Raw genomic sequence first — 20667 nt, 5'->3', positions numbered from 1 at the left:
CTTATACATTTCCTCTATAGTGCACTTAACACAATGTAAAAGCATTACATTTGATTTACAAGGCAAATGCATGCAGTTTATCCAGGATTGAATATCTTCACTAGCTTTCATAAAGAGGGACTTCTTTGTCCTCACACTCTTTTCAGGAGGAATTTGTCAAACTGCCAGTTGCTACTAGACATTTCTATCCTGTCAAGAGGGGGATTTAATGCACTGTGACTTTCTTAACTTGAAAAAAGTGTGGACATCAGCATATAGCTGGTGCTGAACTTTGTCCTACCCCCAGATAGGAAAACAACAGGCAGAGTATAAAAGGGGGGAGCAGTGGAGGAAGAGACTTGTTTTTGTTCAAGGAGTTGCAGCAACACAGAGCTGAGCAAAGAGAAGAAAACTTTTTCAACCGGAGGGTAAGTTGACAAAATTAATTACATTTCATTGAGTTACTTAAAATGCAAATACTCAAAGAGCAAAATGCATTTGTTGATGTTCCTTTTTACAGCTACAATAAATAAATACACAGATAATTGCTGACAAGACCTATGGTTACTATTGATAGATTACTTTATTCATCCCCGAAGGGAAATTCGGTATTGTGTATGCCGTGTTAATGTATCCCACTTAAACTGACCACTGAACCATTTTTCTACATGATGTAGCCTTTCCGTCTATCATGCATGTGGTAATGCATTGCAGAAATTTTAAACTTTATGCTTTCAACACTCAAGGGAGCTTCCTGTTCAACTACATGCTGTTTCTCTGTTTTTACTGTGTAAGTTAAAATTTGCATAAAAACAAGTATTTTGCTGACTCTAGTTGTCTCCCTTCTCTACCTATATCCAGTCAGTTTTGATAAGAGGATTTGGAGAATGTAAAAATGATAACCCGTCTCTGACCTTTTGTTCAATCCTATCACTTTATTGACAAATCTCTGACTTTCTCCCCTCCCCCTTTCACCTCTTTCAACCCTTCCCCTGCAACTTCTCCCTCCCCCGAACCACTATCTGTCTCTGTGCTCTGCAGATTGGGGCAGTGAGGAGGCACCAAAGGGATGTGGGCGTGCCTCAGCCTGCTCATCACTCTCTGCCTGCTCCATGGGGGCGGTGCAGAGAGTGATGGGGGCGGGCCTCGCTGTAAGCCGCCCCCAGCCTGGAAGATCGGGGAGGTGGAGCCAATGAAGGGGGCAATGAGCCAGGTGACGGTGGTGGCTCTTTTTCAGGCCAGCTGATTGTTCTGCTTGGTGCAGGCTTCCAAGTACGTGTGTGTCAGTCACTGTTCACCCTCTTCTTCTGCACTCCTGCCGTTAAAAAAAAACATGACTTTACATTGCATCATCACAAGAGCCCTAAATATGTGACAAAGCATGACAAATTGCTTGGATAGTCAAGAAGTGCTACAGTAATGGAATCAGATATTTTACAAGGTCAGTTTAATGTTATTGCCTAAGTATAATAGCATCAGACTGGTCCGTCTTATGCAACTATTACAAAGTTCACTGCCAAAGAAGTGCATCGTCCTCCTACTTGTTTGTTAAGCAAGCTATCCAGAAAAGCTTTATAAACAACTTCATTATTCAGCACCTCATTTTAACTCAGACTTCTCTGATTTCTGAGCAGAATGGATGGCCTGCGCCAGGGGCTGGAGAGTCAGGGTCTGAAGAATGTGGTCTATATGGTGGTTAACCAGAAGGACCCGCAAGCACAGCGCCTGCACGGCATGTTGGCTTCGAGACTGTCAGAGAACATCACACTCTACAAACAAGAAGAGCAACAGCCTGATGTTTGGCAGACACTGGGTGGAGAGAAAGACGACTTTCTCATTTATGACAGGTTTGTTCACTGGAGCAGATAGTTTAATCTCAATTTGAAAAGGAAACCAAGAGCAAATGTGTAACCGTGTTTTTCCATCCCATTCGCCCTCAGGTGCGGCCGTCTCACCCACCACCTTTCTCTTCCGTACACCATCTTAGGACAAGGCCACGTTGAGGGTGCGATCAAAGATACCTACTGCAAACGCCTATGTGGGGACTGCACATATGAGGTGTGAACTACAGAAATATGCATTAATTTAGCATAAGTCCTCAGATGATATGTTGGTAACACATTTAAAAGATAAGCTCATACATTAAAATCTCTGTTGGCTCTGTTTTCATTTCTCTCCTCCTAATGTTTCCACAGAGCGCTGAGACACCAGAGGAGTGCACAGAGAGAGCAGATGCACAGCCTGACGCAGATGTTCCAACAGCTGTAGACACCGGGCACACTCACGGTCATGATCACGGCCAGGGTCACCATCATGGACATCATCATGGTCATGGCCACCATGGCGATAATCAAGGTGTTCACCCCCATGACCATAATCATAACCATGGTCATCATAATGGCCAGCAAGGTGTTAGACTTCAGGGGCATGAGCATGATAGTGGGGTATCTCAAAAGCAACATCCTGTAGATTTAGGCCAGGTGATGCAGCAACCAGCGCACATGCAGCAGATGTCACAGGATGCCCATGGGGCCCTTGTGGTTCCCTGAGCACAAGAGAAGGCTAGGTGAAAGTCAAAGCACAGCTGACAGTGGACAGCAGGCTCAGACAACGAAGCCTCTCCTAAAGCCAGCTGATGCTGACACTGACGCAGGCTGTTTGGCGATGCAGGGAGCGATCAGCCGGTCGGTCTGTGACACTGTGACGAGGCGCTGCCCGCCTCCTGACAGTGACATGGACTGACTGGCGATGCAGCCAATAATGTCAGGGAGACCTGACAGTGACGCTCGCCTCCTGCTGACTGACAGCAGCCTCAGCCAGCTCAATGAGCCTGACCCCCAGGTGTGAGCTGAGGATGAGAGCAGCTGTAAGCTGGCTCTGATATCAGCCTCATGTTAATACCAGCCAGAAACACCGGGGCCAAGCGCTCTTTTTACCAACAAGTATTACCCTGGGAGATGGCGGGGCAATCCCTGACAGCATGCATTTGTTAGATGAACATGAATCCAACATCACAATGATAAAAAATAAAATAAACACAGAAAGCAAAGCATGCATTTGCAGCTTTTTAATTCGGTTTAACTCGGTCTCACCTGTCTCCTCATGTCTGTCAGTGGGTTGCTCTCACTCTTTTCCCAGGAGTGTATGTGGTTGGCATGTTCACAAGCTACCTCCTCCATTTTGCTCTCTCCGTCCTTTATGAAACCAGGCGCAGAAACTACGCTCTAGTGGCGTCTGTTTGAAGTCAGGCAGGAGAGAGAGGAGAGGGTAGTTCAGGAACATGACAAACACTTTAAACATTTCAAAATTGAGTATAAAAGGATATTTGAGGGAACAAACATTTAGATAGAATCTGCAAAATCTGCCAAAAAAGGAACCAAATTATGAAGAATAAGAGAAGCTACTATCACAGGATATCAGATTCTGTGTATCAAACAATTACATGAAAGCACTGGTCTATCACTGGGAGAAAAAAAAATTCTAAATATCTTAAAAAGTAAATATTCATACCAGTGATTTGTTTGTCTGAAGCACATGCTATCTAACATTGTTTTGAGCACATAAAATGGCAATAACTACCATGAATGTCTTTCTTTCTGTATTTGACTTAAAGATTGCTTAAACATATCAGGTGTATCCTTTACTACAAACTACTAAATGTTGAGTGGCATTCCTTTATATGTTTTCTTTGCATTTTCTAACATTTTGCTGTGTAGGTTGAAAATTGTACACATTTATTCAAGGCTTGCCTAAAAAATAATAAAAGACTCTGATGTTTGGAAAAAGTAAGAGGGAAAATGAGAGTGAAGCAATGAATGAATGTTGGAATACACTCTGTACTTAATGATGGTTTCTGTGGGAAGATAACTGTCACCCTGAAAACTTGACACTTGCACAGAGAACTGTATTATGTGAATGCTGTCAAACATGGAAACTGAGAGTTGAATAAAGATTGAAGAGCTACATTTTGAGCTTGTTTGTGTGTTCTTCTTAAAAATAAAACAAAAAAGTTGACATTGAATGACTATGGTATATTTAAGTAAACATGGCTTTCAAATTTGCTGTGTAAGAAGAATTATTGGGTCTTTGGAGCAGTGCCTCTTGAGGTATTTAGCAACTCTCCCGCACGTGCCTGAGAAGTCGGACACATGTGATTTCAACAAAGCAGAGGGATCATATTACCTACTCTTGAACGTATGATCTGAAGAGTGTGTAGCAGGCCATTTAAGTCCAATAGAGAGATCTTAAGTCTTTATGTACCTTATTCTGTTAAGTATAAAAAAATATTTTCACCAAATCAAATATTTTTTTTAAATGGGAGCTGTTAAACGGTTTTACCCAATTTCTGTCAGCAGATGGCGATGAAGTTCTACACAATAAACCACCATGACACTGCCCAGCTAACTGTTGAGTTTACAGATGGAAGTTGTCCTTCTTGCTGACCTCGTAGACATACCACATTCTTTGACAGCTCCACCCAAATGAGCTTTTAACCCAAGTACCTCTTCACTTCAAGTCATTAACTTAAGTGACTTTTCTACTGATTGATTATTCTAATATTTCACATTAGCTGTCTAGTTTTCTCTGCATACAAACACATGCAATTTCAATTGCCAGCTTGAAATATTTGTTGGAGTAGTCTATAGGTAATGAAAGTGCACTTACTTAAATGGAACTTGTTTGACCAGATAAGGTTTTACATATTTTAGTTCCATGTTAATTCTATACAGCTGGTTTGCGACATATATATAGGCATATATATTAGACATTTATGATACACTTGTTACATCCCTCTTTTAGCTTCATAGCGTTCATTCTATCTAAATAAATTTGGTTTGTTGGTGTGGTATTATTCAGTTATTTGCTGATACTGTGACTATGTACATAGTGAACAGTATTTTATAATTGCTTATTGTATATAATGTATGTGTTGTTTGTATTATTGTTTAGCTGCCTGGGGGCTGGAGATGTGTATGTATCTCTATGTGTTTGTGGATAAATTAGAGGAGCATCTTAAAGGGAAACAAAAAAACCCAGTTAAAATAATATAAAACCAAAGTTGTGATGTCATCAAGTATAAAGTCTGGAGCTGCTGCAATGAATGGGAGGGTGATAATGTGGACCCACAAAATGTTTGTTTTCTCGTTAATACCAAAATTATCTTTATTCTATCGTAGTTCTCTAAGTTCAGAGCCTATATAATCATATAAACATTTCCCCAGGTGCTCTTAATATCATTCTAAAACATCTTGTGTTTCAAATACATGGGCCAGACGTGGCCATCGAACAGACCGGGGGGGTCTGGCACAGCGTATTCATTGTCTATAGAGCAGTTCCAGACTTTATACTTGATTACATCAAAAAAAAAGTTTTAGCACTGTAGTAATTGGATTTGCGTTGTTTATAATATTTCTGTGCTTTTTACACCATATGAATAAGATTTTAGAATTTTAAAATGGGTGTAGTTCCGCTTTAAACTAATTTTGCTATGCTAACACTTATATAATGATGCCAACGTACAGCTCAAAACCTTCAATGTTGTCTTCAGGTGCAACACCCTCTGCTCAGTGTAATGTATCTGAATTGCCTGTCTGACTGTGTGTCTGAAAAGGTCAACAAGCAACCGGAGGTAATAAATGAGGCAGAGGTGGACTGCCTGTGTGGGCGTAATTGGGCTGAAGATCCAATACAGGGGAACAGTGACTTATGGGTAATTACCTGCAATGTCCTGAGACGAAGAGCTGTGAGTGGCTGTCTCTCTGATTCAATCAGCCCCACACAGAGCAGTGCAATACACAGCCTCTGTCTTAATTGTCCGATATGCCTTCCCCCCGATGCACAACTGTTTCTGCAGCCATTTCCTCTCCACAGCAGCGAGAGACAGAGAGAGAATCACACTCTTGTGAACTCATTCACACACACAAAGTGCTCTTGTGTTGTTCACAAACAAGTACGCATTTTCATCCCTACAACCGGCACACATACATCAAAAACAATGTCTATTTTCCTCTCTCTCAGATACACAAATCGACTTGCATCAGAGCTCTCAGACCACAGCAGGCTGTACATTTTCTTCAATACCATCCGTTTCTGTCACTGAGTGCTGATCGGAGCTGACCTTTACTGTGCAGGAGGCTGCTTGTGTTACTTGTGTACTTTTAAAGACACAGTTGGCAGTGAGTTAAGGAGGTCTTTTGAACAGAGTTGGGCGGGTTACAATGTTAATTGAAAACTGATAGAACTCTGTTCTAAATTACGATCAGTAACATGATGCTGATAACCCAGCCAAATCTAATTTGTTTCATTTACGTATTTGCTTTCCCAAAACTAACATTAGATTATTGAGTTAGTTAAATACTGGCTCCATGAAAATTCTTTGGCGAGGATAATTAAAGGGATAGTTCAAATTTTTTCAACTGGGTTTGTATGAGCTACATTTCCATAGTTAGTGTATTACCTACAGTTGAGAGTAGTTTGCACGCCGCCAGTTTGGAGAAGCAGGCAGGAAAACCAACACGGAACCAAAGCAATGTACTGTTGTGGACGGGAGCAGCAGCAACATGCATTCTAGTCACCTAAAAAAACTTAAAACAATTCAATATCCAAATGAAGTGTATGCTATATATAGAATATTTACTAATTCTATGCTCTCAACAGAGCCACTAGACTCCATTGATATAAATAGTAATTTTACCTTGCAGATAATGGGAGTTGCTGGTCTATTACGGCCTATTGAGATTATTATATTTCTAGTTCAATTATTGTTTTTGTCAATGGAGTTTGGTGGCTTTGAAGAGAGTGTAGAACGGCTTCAGTTCTTAGCCACTTGATTTTTCTAAGGTGACTAAAATACATTTGGCCGCCGCCCCCAGCCACAGCAGCAAATCCCTCAGTTGATATTCCATTCTGCTTCTCTTAATTGGTGATGTACCGACCGCCATGTACTGTAGGCAGTGGTGGAAAAGGTATTCAGAGCCCTTACTGAAGTAAAATTATTCATACCACACTGTAAAATGACTCCACTTCAAGTAAAAGTCCTGCATTCAAAACTTAAGTAAAAAAAAAAAAGATTTTGTAAAGATTGGGCTCATTTTAACTACCTAATATAATGTTATGAGGTTTAATAAAAAAAAAAAAGTCTAATCACTCTAAAGTGTCTTTATGTTAAAAGAACAATTTTTGCCTCAAAATGTAATTAAGTAGAAGTATAAAGTTACATAAAATGGAAATACTCACTTCTTGGTACTTAGTTTCATTCCACCACTGACTGTAGGTAACACACTGACTAATACACTGTAATAGTGTTTTATTTTGAAAGACAACTGATAATAAAATAAAAAACATGCACAAGATAATCAAGATGCTGTATATACATTTATTGTGTAACTTGTTGAAAGCTTATTGATCACACATACAACACCAGAAAGGCTCAACTGGTAAGAGAACAATATCAAATCATCAACAATCAACAGAGTTGTTGGCCTCGAGTAAAACAGCAGCTGACAGAGAACAGTGGCTCCAAGGTCAAGGGGTATGAAAATATGGAACAAAAGCATATGAATTAATGAAGCCGATGCAAACGGTTAAATTATAGTGTTGAGTTTTTTTACGACCACAATGCAGCTGTTTCCAATTCTGACAAGGAGAATATTTCCAGTTTTATGAGCCTGGATGACACATGTCAGGGACTAACACATTACTCACGGTGCCCCATCCACTGTGGTCAGATAGGTGGTGGGGGTGATCTGAGGGCTTTACGCAGACAAATAAATAACACATGGATAGAAAGAATATACAGTGGAGCCAATGGACGTAGTTATAAAAAGCCAGCTGCTGCACCGTACTCAGGTCAAGAATTTAACTATTTCCCGAACAACTTGAAAAAAGTCTGGCTGCACACTCTTGGACAAAGAGTTACAAATCCCATTAATCTAGATTACTTACAGGCTTAACAGGGCGACAAAAGCCACCCATGAACAGATGCAAAACCAAGAAAATGAAGGCCAAAACACATCGTTATAAAACACTGTAGCCCCTTCAAATGAAATGAAATCACATAATGGGACAACTGTCAGAATGCAGAGTTACAGTATAACTATTTCACTCTGCCTATATTTTAATATGACTTCATAAAATACTATATCTATCTGCTCTATGTATTCATAGATCTTATAGCAAACATTAAATACTCCATTACAGTACATCATTCTATCAATCTGGTAGTGTAAAATATGTCCCATAAACTCTGCAGGACAAAACTAAAGCTTTTTGATATAGAAGGTTCCTCATTCACTGATTATTGTGCTGAATAAAAAAAATGCTGTCTTACAATACCAGGTAATTCATTGACTTGATTTAGTCCAAAATACAAAATCTGAATACTATTTTAAACATCAGTTATATATGTGTACAAAGTGCTTGCTCTAAAGTGTCTGTAACATTTATAAGCTTGAAACCGTTGCAAACTTTTACACTAGGTTAAGAATGAGCTCATTGTGTACTGGCAAAAAAAATAAAAATAAGAATAATGCAGACACAATGTACTAAACACCTGTACAGTAAGCTTGAACAAAAAAAAGAAGAAGCACCTCCCGATTTATCTTTTTCGCTGTAACCTTTTAGAAAACAATTTCAGCGATTTAACTTTTTTCCTGTTTTTTTTTTTTTTTTTTTTTTTTTTTACAATTCAACATTGTACAGCAATGCATTGTAATTGCATTGCATATTCCAGTTTGCACACATTCACAATCAACCACAGTACAACTGAAACAAAACCTTAGCAGTGCTCCGCTTCTCCCATTATTCTATCATTCTGATCTTCCTTCATGTACACAGAGAGCCTTGTGAGGATCTTTGGATGGGTGTGAACAACTCAATCACTAGAAAAAAAAATGCACTGCACATTTATGCAAACCACAGATATGTTGATATGAAACATTTTTGCCATTCTTTAGGTTCAGCCCTGGTCCGGTGACACAGTATAATTAGCATCACAAGAGGAGGTCAGGGAGGTTGGACAGACACTGGATTTTAACCCAAGAGACTATTGTAAATGTCTGTGTTAACCTGTAAATTAACTTCTGTCCATAAATATGTCACATTCTAATGTCACATTCTACGTGACCTACCTAACTGTGTCAGGGATTTCTCATCTTTATTGAAACTGAAGTAGTAGTTTTTCCTAACCTTAACCAAGTAGTTTTGGTTCCTGACTATACTAAAGTATGTTTAGTTTGAATTCACAACATTAACCACGTATTTAAAACTGTGAGCCAGTGCATCAGTGAGTTCCCCCCACCCCAAAGCTTAATTACTACCATGGTAGGTAGATTTATTGATCTGTGGTTTGTAGTAACCCACAACATTTATTCTGGCGACTGGGTTGGTGTGAACACTGTGAAAGGTGGATGAGCATCATTAGGTGACTTGACTTTGAGGCAAACTGTCATATTGTTGCTACTGATAAGTGAACAGATAACTGAAACATAATCATATCTGCTTATTTCTCCCAGGCAATCATTTTCAGTATCAGGTTTTATCACACAACACAGTGATCGTTGCCCTCTCTAAGGCTGGATGCAGGACAAATACATGTACCGAGCAGCAATATATTGTGATTAGTAACATTACTTACATAAAAAATATATATACTTGTAATTTTACAGAACTAGTAAATATATTAAGACATTTCTGCGACAGCATCAACTTGCTGGTATCATCAGCACTAGGCAGCAATGACAGAACACTGAGCTCTGAGAGACAGACAGACAGACAGACAGACAGACAGACAGACAGAGAGAAATGGCACATATCTATCATATTCACAGTTTGAAAAAAATGTAATTTTATGGCTCTTGCTTTGTCTCTCTTTATCATGCGATTGTCTCACACAAAAGACCTCTTTATCTCAAGGATGATTTCATAGCTACGCGACTCAAAGGCAGGATGCGTTTTCTTTGCACGGTGAAGTATGTTTTGTTTTGATGAGATGTGCTGATTTGGAGGCTGGGGTTTGGGCTTGGGCCTTTCTGTTGAACAATAACAGTGCTTCTGAATCATTAATAGCCTCACTGTAGTGGAAACTCATTGTTCTGCATCACAAAACCCTGCATAACGCACAAGCTCGATTAGCCTAAGCTTAGATAGCTACTATTGTATATATTATGCTATGCTGCTGTGTTTGTCATAGGCACATTGTCTAAGTCTTTATGACAGAATTCATAGGATGAAAACCTTTCAAAAGGTTTCCTCTGCAATCCTCTCACCCATACAGGCTATTATAAAGAGCTTACATTGTCAGTTTTTTCTAAGAAAAGTATTGGGGCAAAGATACTAGGAATCCATGCCTATTTACATACATATAACCTGTAACATCTCACTGACAAAAAAAACTGTATCTAACTATCTATGTATTGTTTCTGTATCAAACCAGAAATCTGTTTTTCAGCACTAGCCCTGGTCAATATTTTTGGTTTGGGAACTGCAGTATGTTTTACGAGCATGATCGGAAGTGTGCAAATTATGGTTAAGTGGCCTCAGAAAACCTTGCAACTATTTCCTTTGACAATTTTCAGCTCATCATTTTTATGATTATGTCAGGAAGTCAAAATTAAATATCATATAAGGCATTTTTTTAAAGATAGTTTTAGACTGTGTCCATGCATGTGCAGACTTTGAGTTGGGAATCTGAGAGGCTTTGCAACAATTCAACTATAGCAGCACTAGCCTGTATATAGCAATGCATAAAGTTCTAATTACGCAAGCACAGAAATGGCAAGCCAAAACACTATCATAGGCACAGGTTGTTAACATGAACACTTGGCAGATAATAAAGTATAAGTATAAGTATATAAGTATAAAATGTTAGCTAATTACAGCTAGTACATACTTTTCACAGTCTTTCAACGTATTCCAGTCGCTGGCCCTGCAATAACAATGCAACATGAGGAGAATTCAACTCTCCCATCAGAAAGCTTGCTCATTAGAGTTTCACTTTAAGGGATTATGAGTGAGTGCTGGTTTTAAAGGTGAGACTTGGCTGTGGCCGCAGGATAATATGCAACTGCTAGGTGTGTGTCTATATGCATTTTAGGTACTAGTTTATGATAAAATGTTGTAATTTCCCTTTTAAACATCACCTGCTTCTATTCCTTCATTTACCAGAATGCCTGTTAGTATCCCCGAAGGAAGGAAAGAGATACAACAGTTTTGTCCCAATGACTCATGCCTGTGTGTGTGTGTTTGTGCTGTATTTTTTTTTATTTGTTTAAAGTATTTCTTAAAATGCTAAACTCTATTTTGACCGTAGAAAAATAGAGAAAAATTTCTTGACATCATATAATCTATGTTTGGCCACATATTCATGAAAATGTGAACAGCATACTATCAGAAAAATGAAACCAGGAATGCAAGGTAAAACTGCATAGTAGTGTTTTCAGCTGTATTTTAGGGTGGATTATTTCTTTAAGTGTTTATAGATGACACGATGTGATAATAAATTTAAGAATACAAAATAAGCCACAATTGCACAGCAAAACATCTCTGCAAGCAAGACATATCAACAACAGCTTCGTCTTGGTGTAGTGTGAAACATATACGGAAGCCCTGTAAGGCAAGAGGGAAAAAAATTCTGGTGATTTTACAATTTAAATTTTTTATAATTCTGATCTTAATTGTTTTCTCCCTAGTGTTGATAACTTAAGAACAAGTGAAAAAAAGATTTTATACTGGCAGGATAATCTAATAAGTATCATTATTATTATTTTTTACATCTAGTGCGCATCAACCTCTTGTGGCTAAAATTAGTATTACAACAACAAACACCTAATAATTTATTTTTTTTACCTGTCAAAACTTATTTTTAACCTGTTTTTCAGAGTTGGAAAAAAGGTAACTTAAAAATTACAATTTTTTTCTCCACCTTTTGCACAGATTAAAATAAAAATTATAATTAAGGGAATTTGAAAATTTACCCTCATAAAACCTTCACTTTATCTCTTCTTAAGTCATAAACACAGGAGGGAAAATAATTTGGATCACACAGGGCTTCTACAGCACATGACAAGTATGTGCTTGTCTTCTCCCGATCAATCACACATGGACATCTCTCTGTAAGATTAAGACTTTCGCAATGCCATTTCTCTAAACACAATTACCCAGAGAGGTAATGCAATCCCAGGTAGTTCAGCATTGAGCTAATGCTTTTTGACTCATCACAATCACAGTCTCAGCCAAAAACCTGTGTCTATAATCTATGGATGTTAACAAATAAAGTAGATTTGTAGTGTTTCCTTTTGGCTACATTTGCATCAAATTAATTGACGTAGTAGACGTAAAAGAGTCAAGAATACAGCTTGGTAGCTTTTCATGTCTCCCTTTCAGCACCCTCTGAAAATAAACTTGTACCCTCTCATCCACACTGTGTGCTACAAGTTATTTGGTTTCCAGCAGGAATCAGGTAGAAAAAGGCTTTTATGACTGCAGGGGGGATTCCTGCTCAATCAACCTCACACTTAAAAGGCCTAATGGCATTGTCCTTTCACGGTGAGAGGTTCCCCAGTAGGTCTGGGGTGATGTACCCCACGGGCATAGAAGATAGGGCCTTGAGTGGGTGCTGTGGCAGGCAGGGAGGGGGAGACTGGCGGGGAGGCAGGTTGAGGAGCAGACTGTGTTGACTGTCCACCTCCTGTACCACTGTGTAGTCTGCAACAGGGGCAAAAAGCTGGGATTGGGGAGAGTCAGGAAGAATATATGGCGATTGATTATCCTCTGCTGTTGCTACAGGTTTGGTCTCAACGTGCTGAGGGTGTATGATTTGATATCCATCACCAGGCATGGGGGAGCTGGGCGGAGTGCTGATCTGCCGGGCGTTGCTCTCTGTGGTGTAGCCGCTTCCTTCAGGATCCACTACCAGCAGTTGAAACTGCAGCTCCTTTTGCTTATTTTCCTCAGTGCCCTCGCTGCCTTTGTGCTCTTTTCCCTTCTTTACTGTTTCCTCCTCTATGCCTGAGGTGTTCTCCTGGATTCTGAGTTGCTGTCCAGGAGACAGTACCACTCCCCCAGAGGGCATCACATTGCTGACCTGGGCATAGAAGTCTGTGTTGACCCAAGTCTGGGGCCCTCCGGTTTGGGTTTGGACGAGGGGCCTCTCGCTTTTCTCTGGTGCTGGGGCTCTTTTTACAACATCCAAGGAGGCTTCTTCAACCTCGGGTTGGCCTGGCAGCAGGGTGGCCATCAGCATTAAGGTGTCCTGGTCGGGCATATCCGGGTCATAACAGCTGGCCCGGCCTGAGTCATCATCAGGGAAGCTGAGGGAGAGGAAAACTAAGATTAAAATCATATTTGTAGAGCCATCTGGCACTGTAAAAACACTAACGGTATTAAGCACCTGATGGTTAAGTGGTGGCTGGCAGGCTGGGACAAACCCAGGAGCCTCTGGGTGTCCGAGCCCTGGTTGTCTTCCTTCTCTCCAGCATCTTCCTCCTCAGCATCCACCTCGATGAACTCCACCCATGGCTCGTCTTGGTAGAAATCTTGTGCATAAGTGGGTAGGCCACCCATAACTCCACCACTAAGGATGAAATTCAGCTCGTCCAGCTTGCCTTTCTGCATGTGCACAAATTTGCATGTAAGTGTGTGGGGCAATCAGGATGCAGAAATGACAAAATCATACCTATTCCTATTCACTGCACAGCATTGTGACATGTGTTAGTGTCAGCTGCAAACCCAACACGCATTGTATTTCACTGTTTGCTGACCTGAAATTGCAGCGGTATTCCTAACAGAACTTTTTTTTTTTTTTTCTGAGGTTCAGGGTTAAGGTTGTTTTGTAAAGAGCACACAGGCTGGCTGTTAAATGCATCCCACATCATCTGCCAACAATACACCCACAACACAGTGCTGAACCAAGGCCCTCTTCTCATCATATTATGGTGCTCTTGTCCTTGTTTACTCACACAAAACAAGAGTGCCTATGGACATTTTTGCTTTTATTTAATAGTTGACAAAGACAATAAACAGGCCCGGATTGGGAGCAGGACAGTGGGTGGTGTTATGATTACGTGGCCTGATATGCCTCAGCCAACTGAGCCCAATGGACAGGCAGCATTGTCTGTTTTCAATTAAAATACAATGGACGTATAATAAAAGTAACAGTGGTTACAAAACACTTTATATAATCACAAAAAATGCACAATCCCATTTTTTAGCTGCAATTATTAATGTTTACAATTTGTTGCGATGTCAAATTTGTAGAGTATTGCACTCTTTGTTTACATTTATGCACTATATATGTATTCGAGTCTGACAAGTAGTGCTAGCCATGCTTATTTTGCTAATAGCCTGAAATAGATTTCAGTCCTGAAGTTCTATAAGTCATGCACAGCACCTTTGAGATATATAGTATGAATATAAACTCTCCATTGTTCTCTGGTGGTTAAATATGCGGCAATCAAATTCTGTGAGAAGCTAAGACCATGTATGCGTATGCATAGGTACGTATGTATAGGTCAGGTTGGAGTATGCTCACATGAGAAAAAAATCAGACGAGGAAGAACAACACAGACAATATAAATGTACCTTTAACAGCTCTGGATCGATGCCTTTAATTTTGGGAGCAGGAACCGGGGGCAACACAATCATCATCAATCTGCGACGGCAGGGAGAGGAGGAGGAGAAGATGAAGATAATCTGTTCACACTTGTCAATATGTGTGTGTGTGTGTGTGTGTGTGTTTGTGTGTGTGTTTGCCACTATGATCAGCTGATGTGAGAGAGTGTGTTCCTACCTGTGCTGCTGAGAGACGACAATTAGCATGATGAGTATGAGGATGCCCACAATCCCGAAAACAAGAACCAGCGTGAGCGGGAAAGCAGATTCTACAAGACAAAACACAAAGAAAAAGCCCTCATCATCATCACCACCACAATTACAATGTTCCTGGTGGTTCCAGGATGTGCTCCCGGCCTGTCTGACCTTAGCACTGGGCCATATTTATTCATTGAATTTTACCAAATGATTGATTGTTGGTGTTACCTTTGCTAGGAATCTCAGTCACTTGAATGAAGATGGAGTCGCTGAACTCTCCAAACTTAGTGAAGGCCTGCATCCTGCAGCGGATGTGCACTTCGTACTCTTTTCCTATGTGCAGACCAAAGATTGTCTGCTGGGTGTGTGGCTGCATCTCCAGCTGAAATACAGAAACACATAGGAAGAGAGAGATAATTAAAACACAGAGAATGATTAAAAAAAAAAGATTTTACAGTGTTTTAATTAATCACAAAAGGATTTAGCTTTTGCTTATCCTGGCAGAAACAGCTACAACTGAAGCTAAACAGGTTGTCAAGAGGTTTATTGTTTGTAAATATAACAGTGACCTCTCCAAATGTGCAGTTGTTGAGACATTCCAGATACATTAGACGGAGGACATACTGTTATAATGGAGGGCTTTAAAAACAATTTCCAAGGCTGCATTTGTCAGACTGGCTGGCCCAGTGGTAATGAATATGAGCCTGTGCAAGGTCCCATGGCCTCTGACCTACAGATCCCTCCCTTCACTTCCTTCAGAGAGGCTGTGTTTTCCCAGAGGGCCTTGCTCTGACTTCCACTGCCTTGCCAACAAAGCTACACTACATTTTAGCAACAAGAGTTCAGAGAGGGGGGAAGGGAAAGGAAACACGACACTGTGTCTGTATGACCTACCTACAATTTACTCTAAAGAGGGTGCATGAGAGTTTGCATTTGTGTCAGCTTGTGCACGTGCACAGAGGCCTTTTGTAAAGTTTTAAGGTGTGTGTTTACATGTGTCAAGACATGCAACTGTGTGTGTGTGTGTGTGTGTGGAGGAGGAAAAGAGAGAAAATTTAGGAGCAAGTAAACTAGAGGCGACTTACTGCCTCCCAGGTTGTGGTATTTCGCTCTCTGTACTGGATCTCGTACTCAATGCGCATCCAGCCCGCCCTGACGTCTGCAGAGGGTGGGGGCTCCCAGTTGACCATGACATCATAACTTAGCCCGGAGGGACTTATGTTCAGCATTGTCCAGTTTAGAGACACTGGTGGATCAGGACGTACTGCAAAGGGAAAAAGTTCAGTTTCAACAGAATATAAATATTTAGAATAATTTATATCATGGTTATGAACATTGTAAATTAATGGATGTATATGTTCTTGAAGTCAATCTATTTTAGTATTTAATACTCATTATATAGTGGAGTTATGTACTTTGTATGATGTGCTGTGTAAAAACTTGCAGAGCTACAGCAAATTACACATCACTTCTGATATAAACAAATAAAAAAAACAAATAAATAAAATAAAATAAAGTACATACAAATATGAATGGTTATCAGGGGTTTCAAATAAATAAAACAAAAACTAACATTAAATAAAATACAATTGTAAAAAACAGAGGTTAAACTGTTTGCGCTCCACAGTACTACAGTGTTTGATTAAATGAGCTTGTTTGTTAAGCTCACAAAGTCACTAAAATTAAAAGGGTGTATTCCTGAGATTGCATGGCGATTAACCTATTACATTACAAGATATTTTGTGTAAAGGCTTCACATCTTGACCTGAATGATATTTCTTGGTTACAAGTAGAACCTTTGGCCTGATGGTGGCACTGGTCAGGAGAGTCACCGTAAACAATAATATTGATTATATAAGGACTATGAATAATAGCAGCAAATTTCCTGGAAATCTAATAGGTTGCTGCTGGTATACTATCTAACCATCCATCAATAGCTTCTCTACTTTACACCCTGCTGTGGTTGCAGTGGAAAACAAATGTTATCTATAAAAACATGCTGATAATCAATTAGCACACATGAGGAGAGCCAAAAAACAAATATTTCTCCATGGAAGAGTTGTCAGCAAACATATGACATTGCCATGTGATAATGCAGTATTTATCAGCATTGTGTACAGATACAGACTACATAAACTACACATAAAGACTGTCAGATAAATGCATATGATATTTGCTGGTTTAGATGATATGCAGGCAGCAGCAAGTACCATTTCTTAGAAACGGTCTTTGCAGGTGATCTATTACACTAGCAACCCCCATTTTCTGCTGTCTCACAGTATATGATTCTCTCTGTTTGAATAATTTACCCAGCAATCTGTCACATTATCAGCACAGCTATCTCTACATGTGGAGGAAAGAAATTATACTTGAACATATTTCACAATATTGATTCCACTAACAATGCATTGTAAAAATCCCCCGAAGTCACTGGACATATTGCAAAAATCTGCATATATGTAGAAATGTTAACTAACTAACCGATATTCTCCACAGTGAAACAGTAATCGCCGTTGTAAAAGGTGCTGTTGTGGCTGCGGAGCTGCATGCAGTAGGGGACCCAAATAGATGTGTGGTTTACATCGAAGAAGCACTCCCTGTTTGAATGAACATACTCCGGACACTCTTTCCACTCACTGGCAGGTGACCTAAAGGAGTGAAACAACAATGGAAGAAAGAGAAGAATAAGCAAAGGAAGAAACTTTGAAACTGATGACTGTGAGAAAAAAAATCTGGTTATCCATTTTCCAAGTTTGATCTAAATTGCTTTCTCTCCTGTGTTTTTACGACTCAAGAACAGGTAAAATAAAAGGATTTGCTGGAATAATCATTGCCATTACCTCTACCTTAACAGAAACAGGTGGGGAAGCAAGTTTCTCCAGGTGAAAAAACAAATTAGGAAGGACAGTTCTTGAAGTTATCTATATTTTTATCTGTGAAAACGGGGGGAAAAAAGTTTTGGCAGGTGAAAAAACATCACTGCCATACAGGGCTTTTAAAAATATAGGTGAAATATCCCACTTATAGTGTAAAGTGTCCCCATTACCATGCCTAATGTTACAGTAAATGTCAGTATTTTATGCTAATGGAAGTTTAGCACCAATTAGAATACATTTCATGCCAGCAGAAATTCATGACAGCATTGTTGTTTTTATACAATGCTATTAAGTCCTATTTAGAACATAGGGTGGTGGTGCACCTTGTCTGGTTTGGTCAAAATCAGTATTAAATCAACACATAATAGACGATCCTTTAAAAAAAAAAATCACCTGCCATGGTGAACTTTTTTCATCCGCTCCAACATAAGAAAAAATAAGGAACTTAAAAATGTTATCCTTGCACTCACTCTTTCTTAAGGTAGAAGACTCTGAGTGATCCAGGGGAGGACAGGTTGTGGAAGCTGCCTGGACTCCACCAACATCGGAATGTCTCCTGGTCCCTCGATACGCACTCTGTGATATGAGGTTCAAGGGGAGCTGAAAGACAGCAAGACAAAGAAAGGATGAGCCATCACCTTTATTGATGTCTGTCAACGCTATGGAGTTTTAGATCCATCAATGCAACAATACTGGTAAAACCCTAGACATCTATCCACACCATGAGAGCAGTCAACTTTTAATTGGAGATACAAGTAAGCTGGCTGGGATTCAATCTAAACCTTAAGGCAAGACTCAAAAGTACACAAAATGTACAATAATAACGCTAAACAAAACCTCAAATTGTCTATCACAACATGAAATTCAAAGTATTCTACCGACATGTAGGTAAGCTGCCACATTTCTTTTTAACATACTTGGATAAACACCTTAAATTGCATGAATGTCACATATTTTCCATGATAGAGGTTAAGATCTTCCTGTAGCAGCCAGCTGCCACAAGGGGAAAAAACCCCGCACAACCCAGATGAAAGCTGTGTAATGTGCTGCAGGGATAACACTATGCTTGAGGGAGATAAGGCTGACTTGCTGTCTGCATCTTATCCTAAAATTGATTTCTGCTCCCTATAAATGTGTAGGAAAATAACTTCTTGAAAGAGTGACTTTGCATCAGTCGCTCTGCCTTTATAACCTTTAGATCTATCTGCGCACATTCATTTCTCCTCTGCCCCACCCTCAGGCCCTGACACAGCCTTTTCCACCTCTCCCTCGGCACCCTGTCACTCCTCATCACCGACCCCCACCCCGCCGCCGCCGCCGCCTCCCTCTCCGGTCGGAGGCCAGTTTCTCATCCAGCTGAGAGTCCCGGGGTTTGGTGCAACCATAAATAAGCAGCTGAAGGTATCATTGATTTCTGCTCTACCCTGCTCTCCTCCAGTGCTGGCTGCAGCATAAATCACACACCAAGCCCAGAACATAAACATGCTTCACAACACAAGGCAAGGAATTAAAGACAGACTACAGCAATACTGTGCAAATGCAGCAGGGCACTGTCACAGGATAGGCTTCTGACTTCATAAACAATAATTACCTTCATGTAGACTGAATGCTGCTAAATCTTACTTAAAAAGATGAAATACTACACTACCGGTATCTGCATGCATGCAGCAATTGCAATCATACACACAACTGGCCAGATTGCATCTCTACTTAACATTACTCACAGACACCACAACAAAACACCCTAACAAACAAGCCCAACCCAAGCCAGACTGCAAATGTTCATCATTTATTCACACAGAATATGCAACACTACTTTGATTACTTTGCTGACTTTCTATTTGGTGCCAGTGCAACCTAATAATTCACTGCATTCCTACGCCGTTGTGCCTCTAGCTTTCAACCCCCCCTCCCCCTTTCCCCACCTTCCCTCCCTTCATCTTCTGCACACTGTCGTGGTTCCCAGAGCTTTGCTATTTCAACTCGGCCTCCCTCCCCCATCCAACAAATTCCAGCTGCCACCATCAAAGAGCTTTCTGCCAGCACTGGATGCAAAGGAGAGCTTAGAACTGCAGCAGGACACATTGCATAAAAAGTAAAAAACACTTGGAAATGCATGTTTTTGGGATGAAATATGTCTCAAGGTTGCTGGGCTAGGCCCGCTGGAGGGATGGGAGGCATGAAGTCTGGTGCTCATGGAATCACTCGCTTTTTGTCCTCAGACAAATTAAAGTTCCTTGCAGCTGCTTTGAATTTTTCATATATAATCATTTGAATAATGAGACAATGCCATCTTGCTGCTGTTAAATTCACACCGTTTTGAAAGTTAACCCCTCTTTAAAGAATGAGAGCTTGGCAGAGGTCATGGTGCAACCATTTTTTCAACATTTCCTTGCATTTTTGAACACAGCTGTGGATCGTAGTCGAATCTCAAGTGTGTCAGAGGTGAAAGCTCATACAGGAACACCTGGAGGGAAAATCATTCTCATCTCATTCTCAGTTCTATTGTCATTCTGATTCTTAGTGTCTCTCTTTTCACTCATTTGCACACTGGCATATTTCTTTTCCTTCTCTCTGATATAACAAGGCTTGATCCTATACATTACTGTAAAGAAAAAAAAGAAAACTGTTCAAGTTGTAACTGGCTCACAAGCTGCAGGGCAAGCTTGACAGCTACATGTTGATTACCTGCCATGCATAGGCTGGTAATTTAGTTGCAGGGCCTCACCCCCTGTTTTGTACGCATGCTAATATATAACCAGTTTTAGTGATGGGAAGCTAAATCCTGCCTGTACCTGCCAGCTGACATTAAATGATCAGCAGTTGAAAGCCTTCGGCTGGAAGAAGAAACCTAATTTTGTGTGTGTTTGTGTGTGTGTGCTCATCCTGGCTGTCCATATGTAGCCGTCGGTCCTTATGGGCTGTGTGCGCAGCTGAGATAAACAGCTCTTAGCTTCCCGTCCTGTCTTCATCAGTCCATACAGAGGAGCTAGGAAACCACTTATCT

The 20667-nt window shown here is 40.2% G+C and overlaps 2 protein-coding genes across 4 annotated transcripts in view; one reads left to right on the top strand and one right to left on the bottom strand.

Moving 5' to 3' along the window:
• Positions 1–248: 248 nt before the first annotated feature.
• Positions 249–3944, top strand: selenop (selenoprotein P). 2 transcript variants are annotated; one of them, XM_059337582.1, is made up of 5 exons: positions 249–407; positions 1021–1251; positions 1614–1826; positions 1920–2037; positions 2175–3944. In XM_059337582.1, the coding sequence occupies exons 2-5, from the start codon at positions 1049–1051 to the stop codon at positions 2829–2831; spliced, it is 1191 nt and encodes a 396-aa protein (XP_059193565.1). In that variant the 5' UTR covers positions 249–407; positions 1021–1048; the 3' UTR covers positions 2832–3944. The 2 variants fall into 2 exon arrangements, with proteins under 2 accessions (XP_059193565.1, XP_059193566.1); XM_059337583.1 differs by having other exon boundaries at positions 2175–2852.
• A 3390-nt stretch (positions 3945–7334) lies between these two features.
• The window catches only part of ghra (growth hormone receptor a), a 32761-nt gene continuing 19428 nt past the window's right edge, over positions 7335–20667 (bottom strand). For both annotated transcript variants that reach the window (XM_059336580.1, XM_059336581.1), the window contains 8 exons: positions 18131–18260; positions 17266–17432; positions 15870–16048; positions 15013–15166; positions 14765–14855; positions 14557–14626; positions 13367–13584; positions 7335–13286 (listed from right to left, as the gene is read on the bottom strand). In XM_059336580.1, the coding sequence (XP_059192563.1) occupies positions 12518–13286; positions 13367–13584; positions 14557–14626; positions 14765–14855; positions 15013–15166; positions 15870–16048; positions 17266–17432; positions 18131–18260 (1778 nt within the window). In that variant the 3' untranslated portion in view covers positions 7335–12517. The remainder of the gene's footprint in view (positions 13287–13366; positions 13585–14556; positions 14627–14764; positions 14856–15012; positions 15167–15869; positions 16049–17265; positions 17433–18130; positions 18261–20667) is intronic.

This window comes from Centropristis striata, chromosome 7 (assembly GCF_030273125.1).
Source record: "Centropristis striata isolate RG_2023a ecotype Rhode Island chromosome 7, C.striata_1.0, whole genome shotgun sequence".
Lineage (NCBI taxonomy): Eukaryota > Metazoa > Chordata > Actinopteri > Perciformes > Serranidae > Centropristis > Centropristis striata.
Note: the sequence above shows the minus strand (reverse complement) of the source record. Positions and strands in the feature narration are given on the sequence as shown.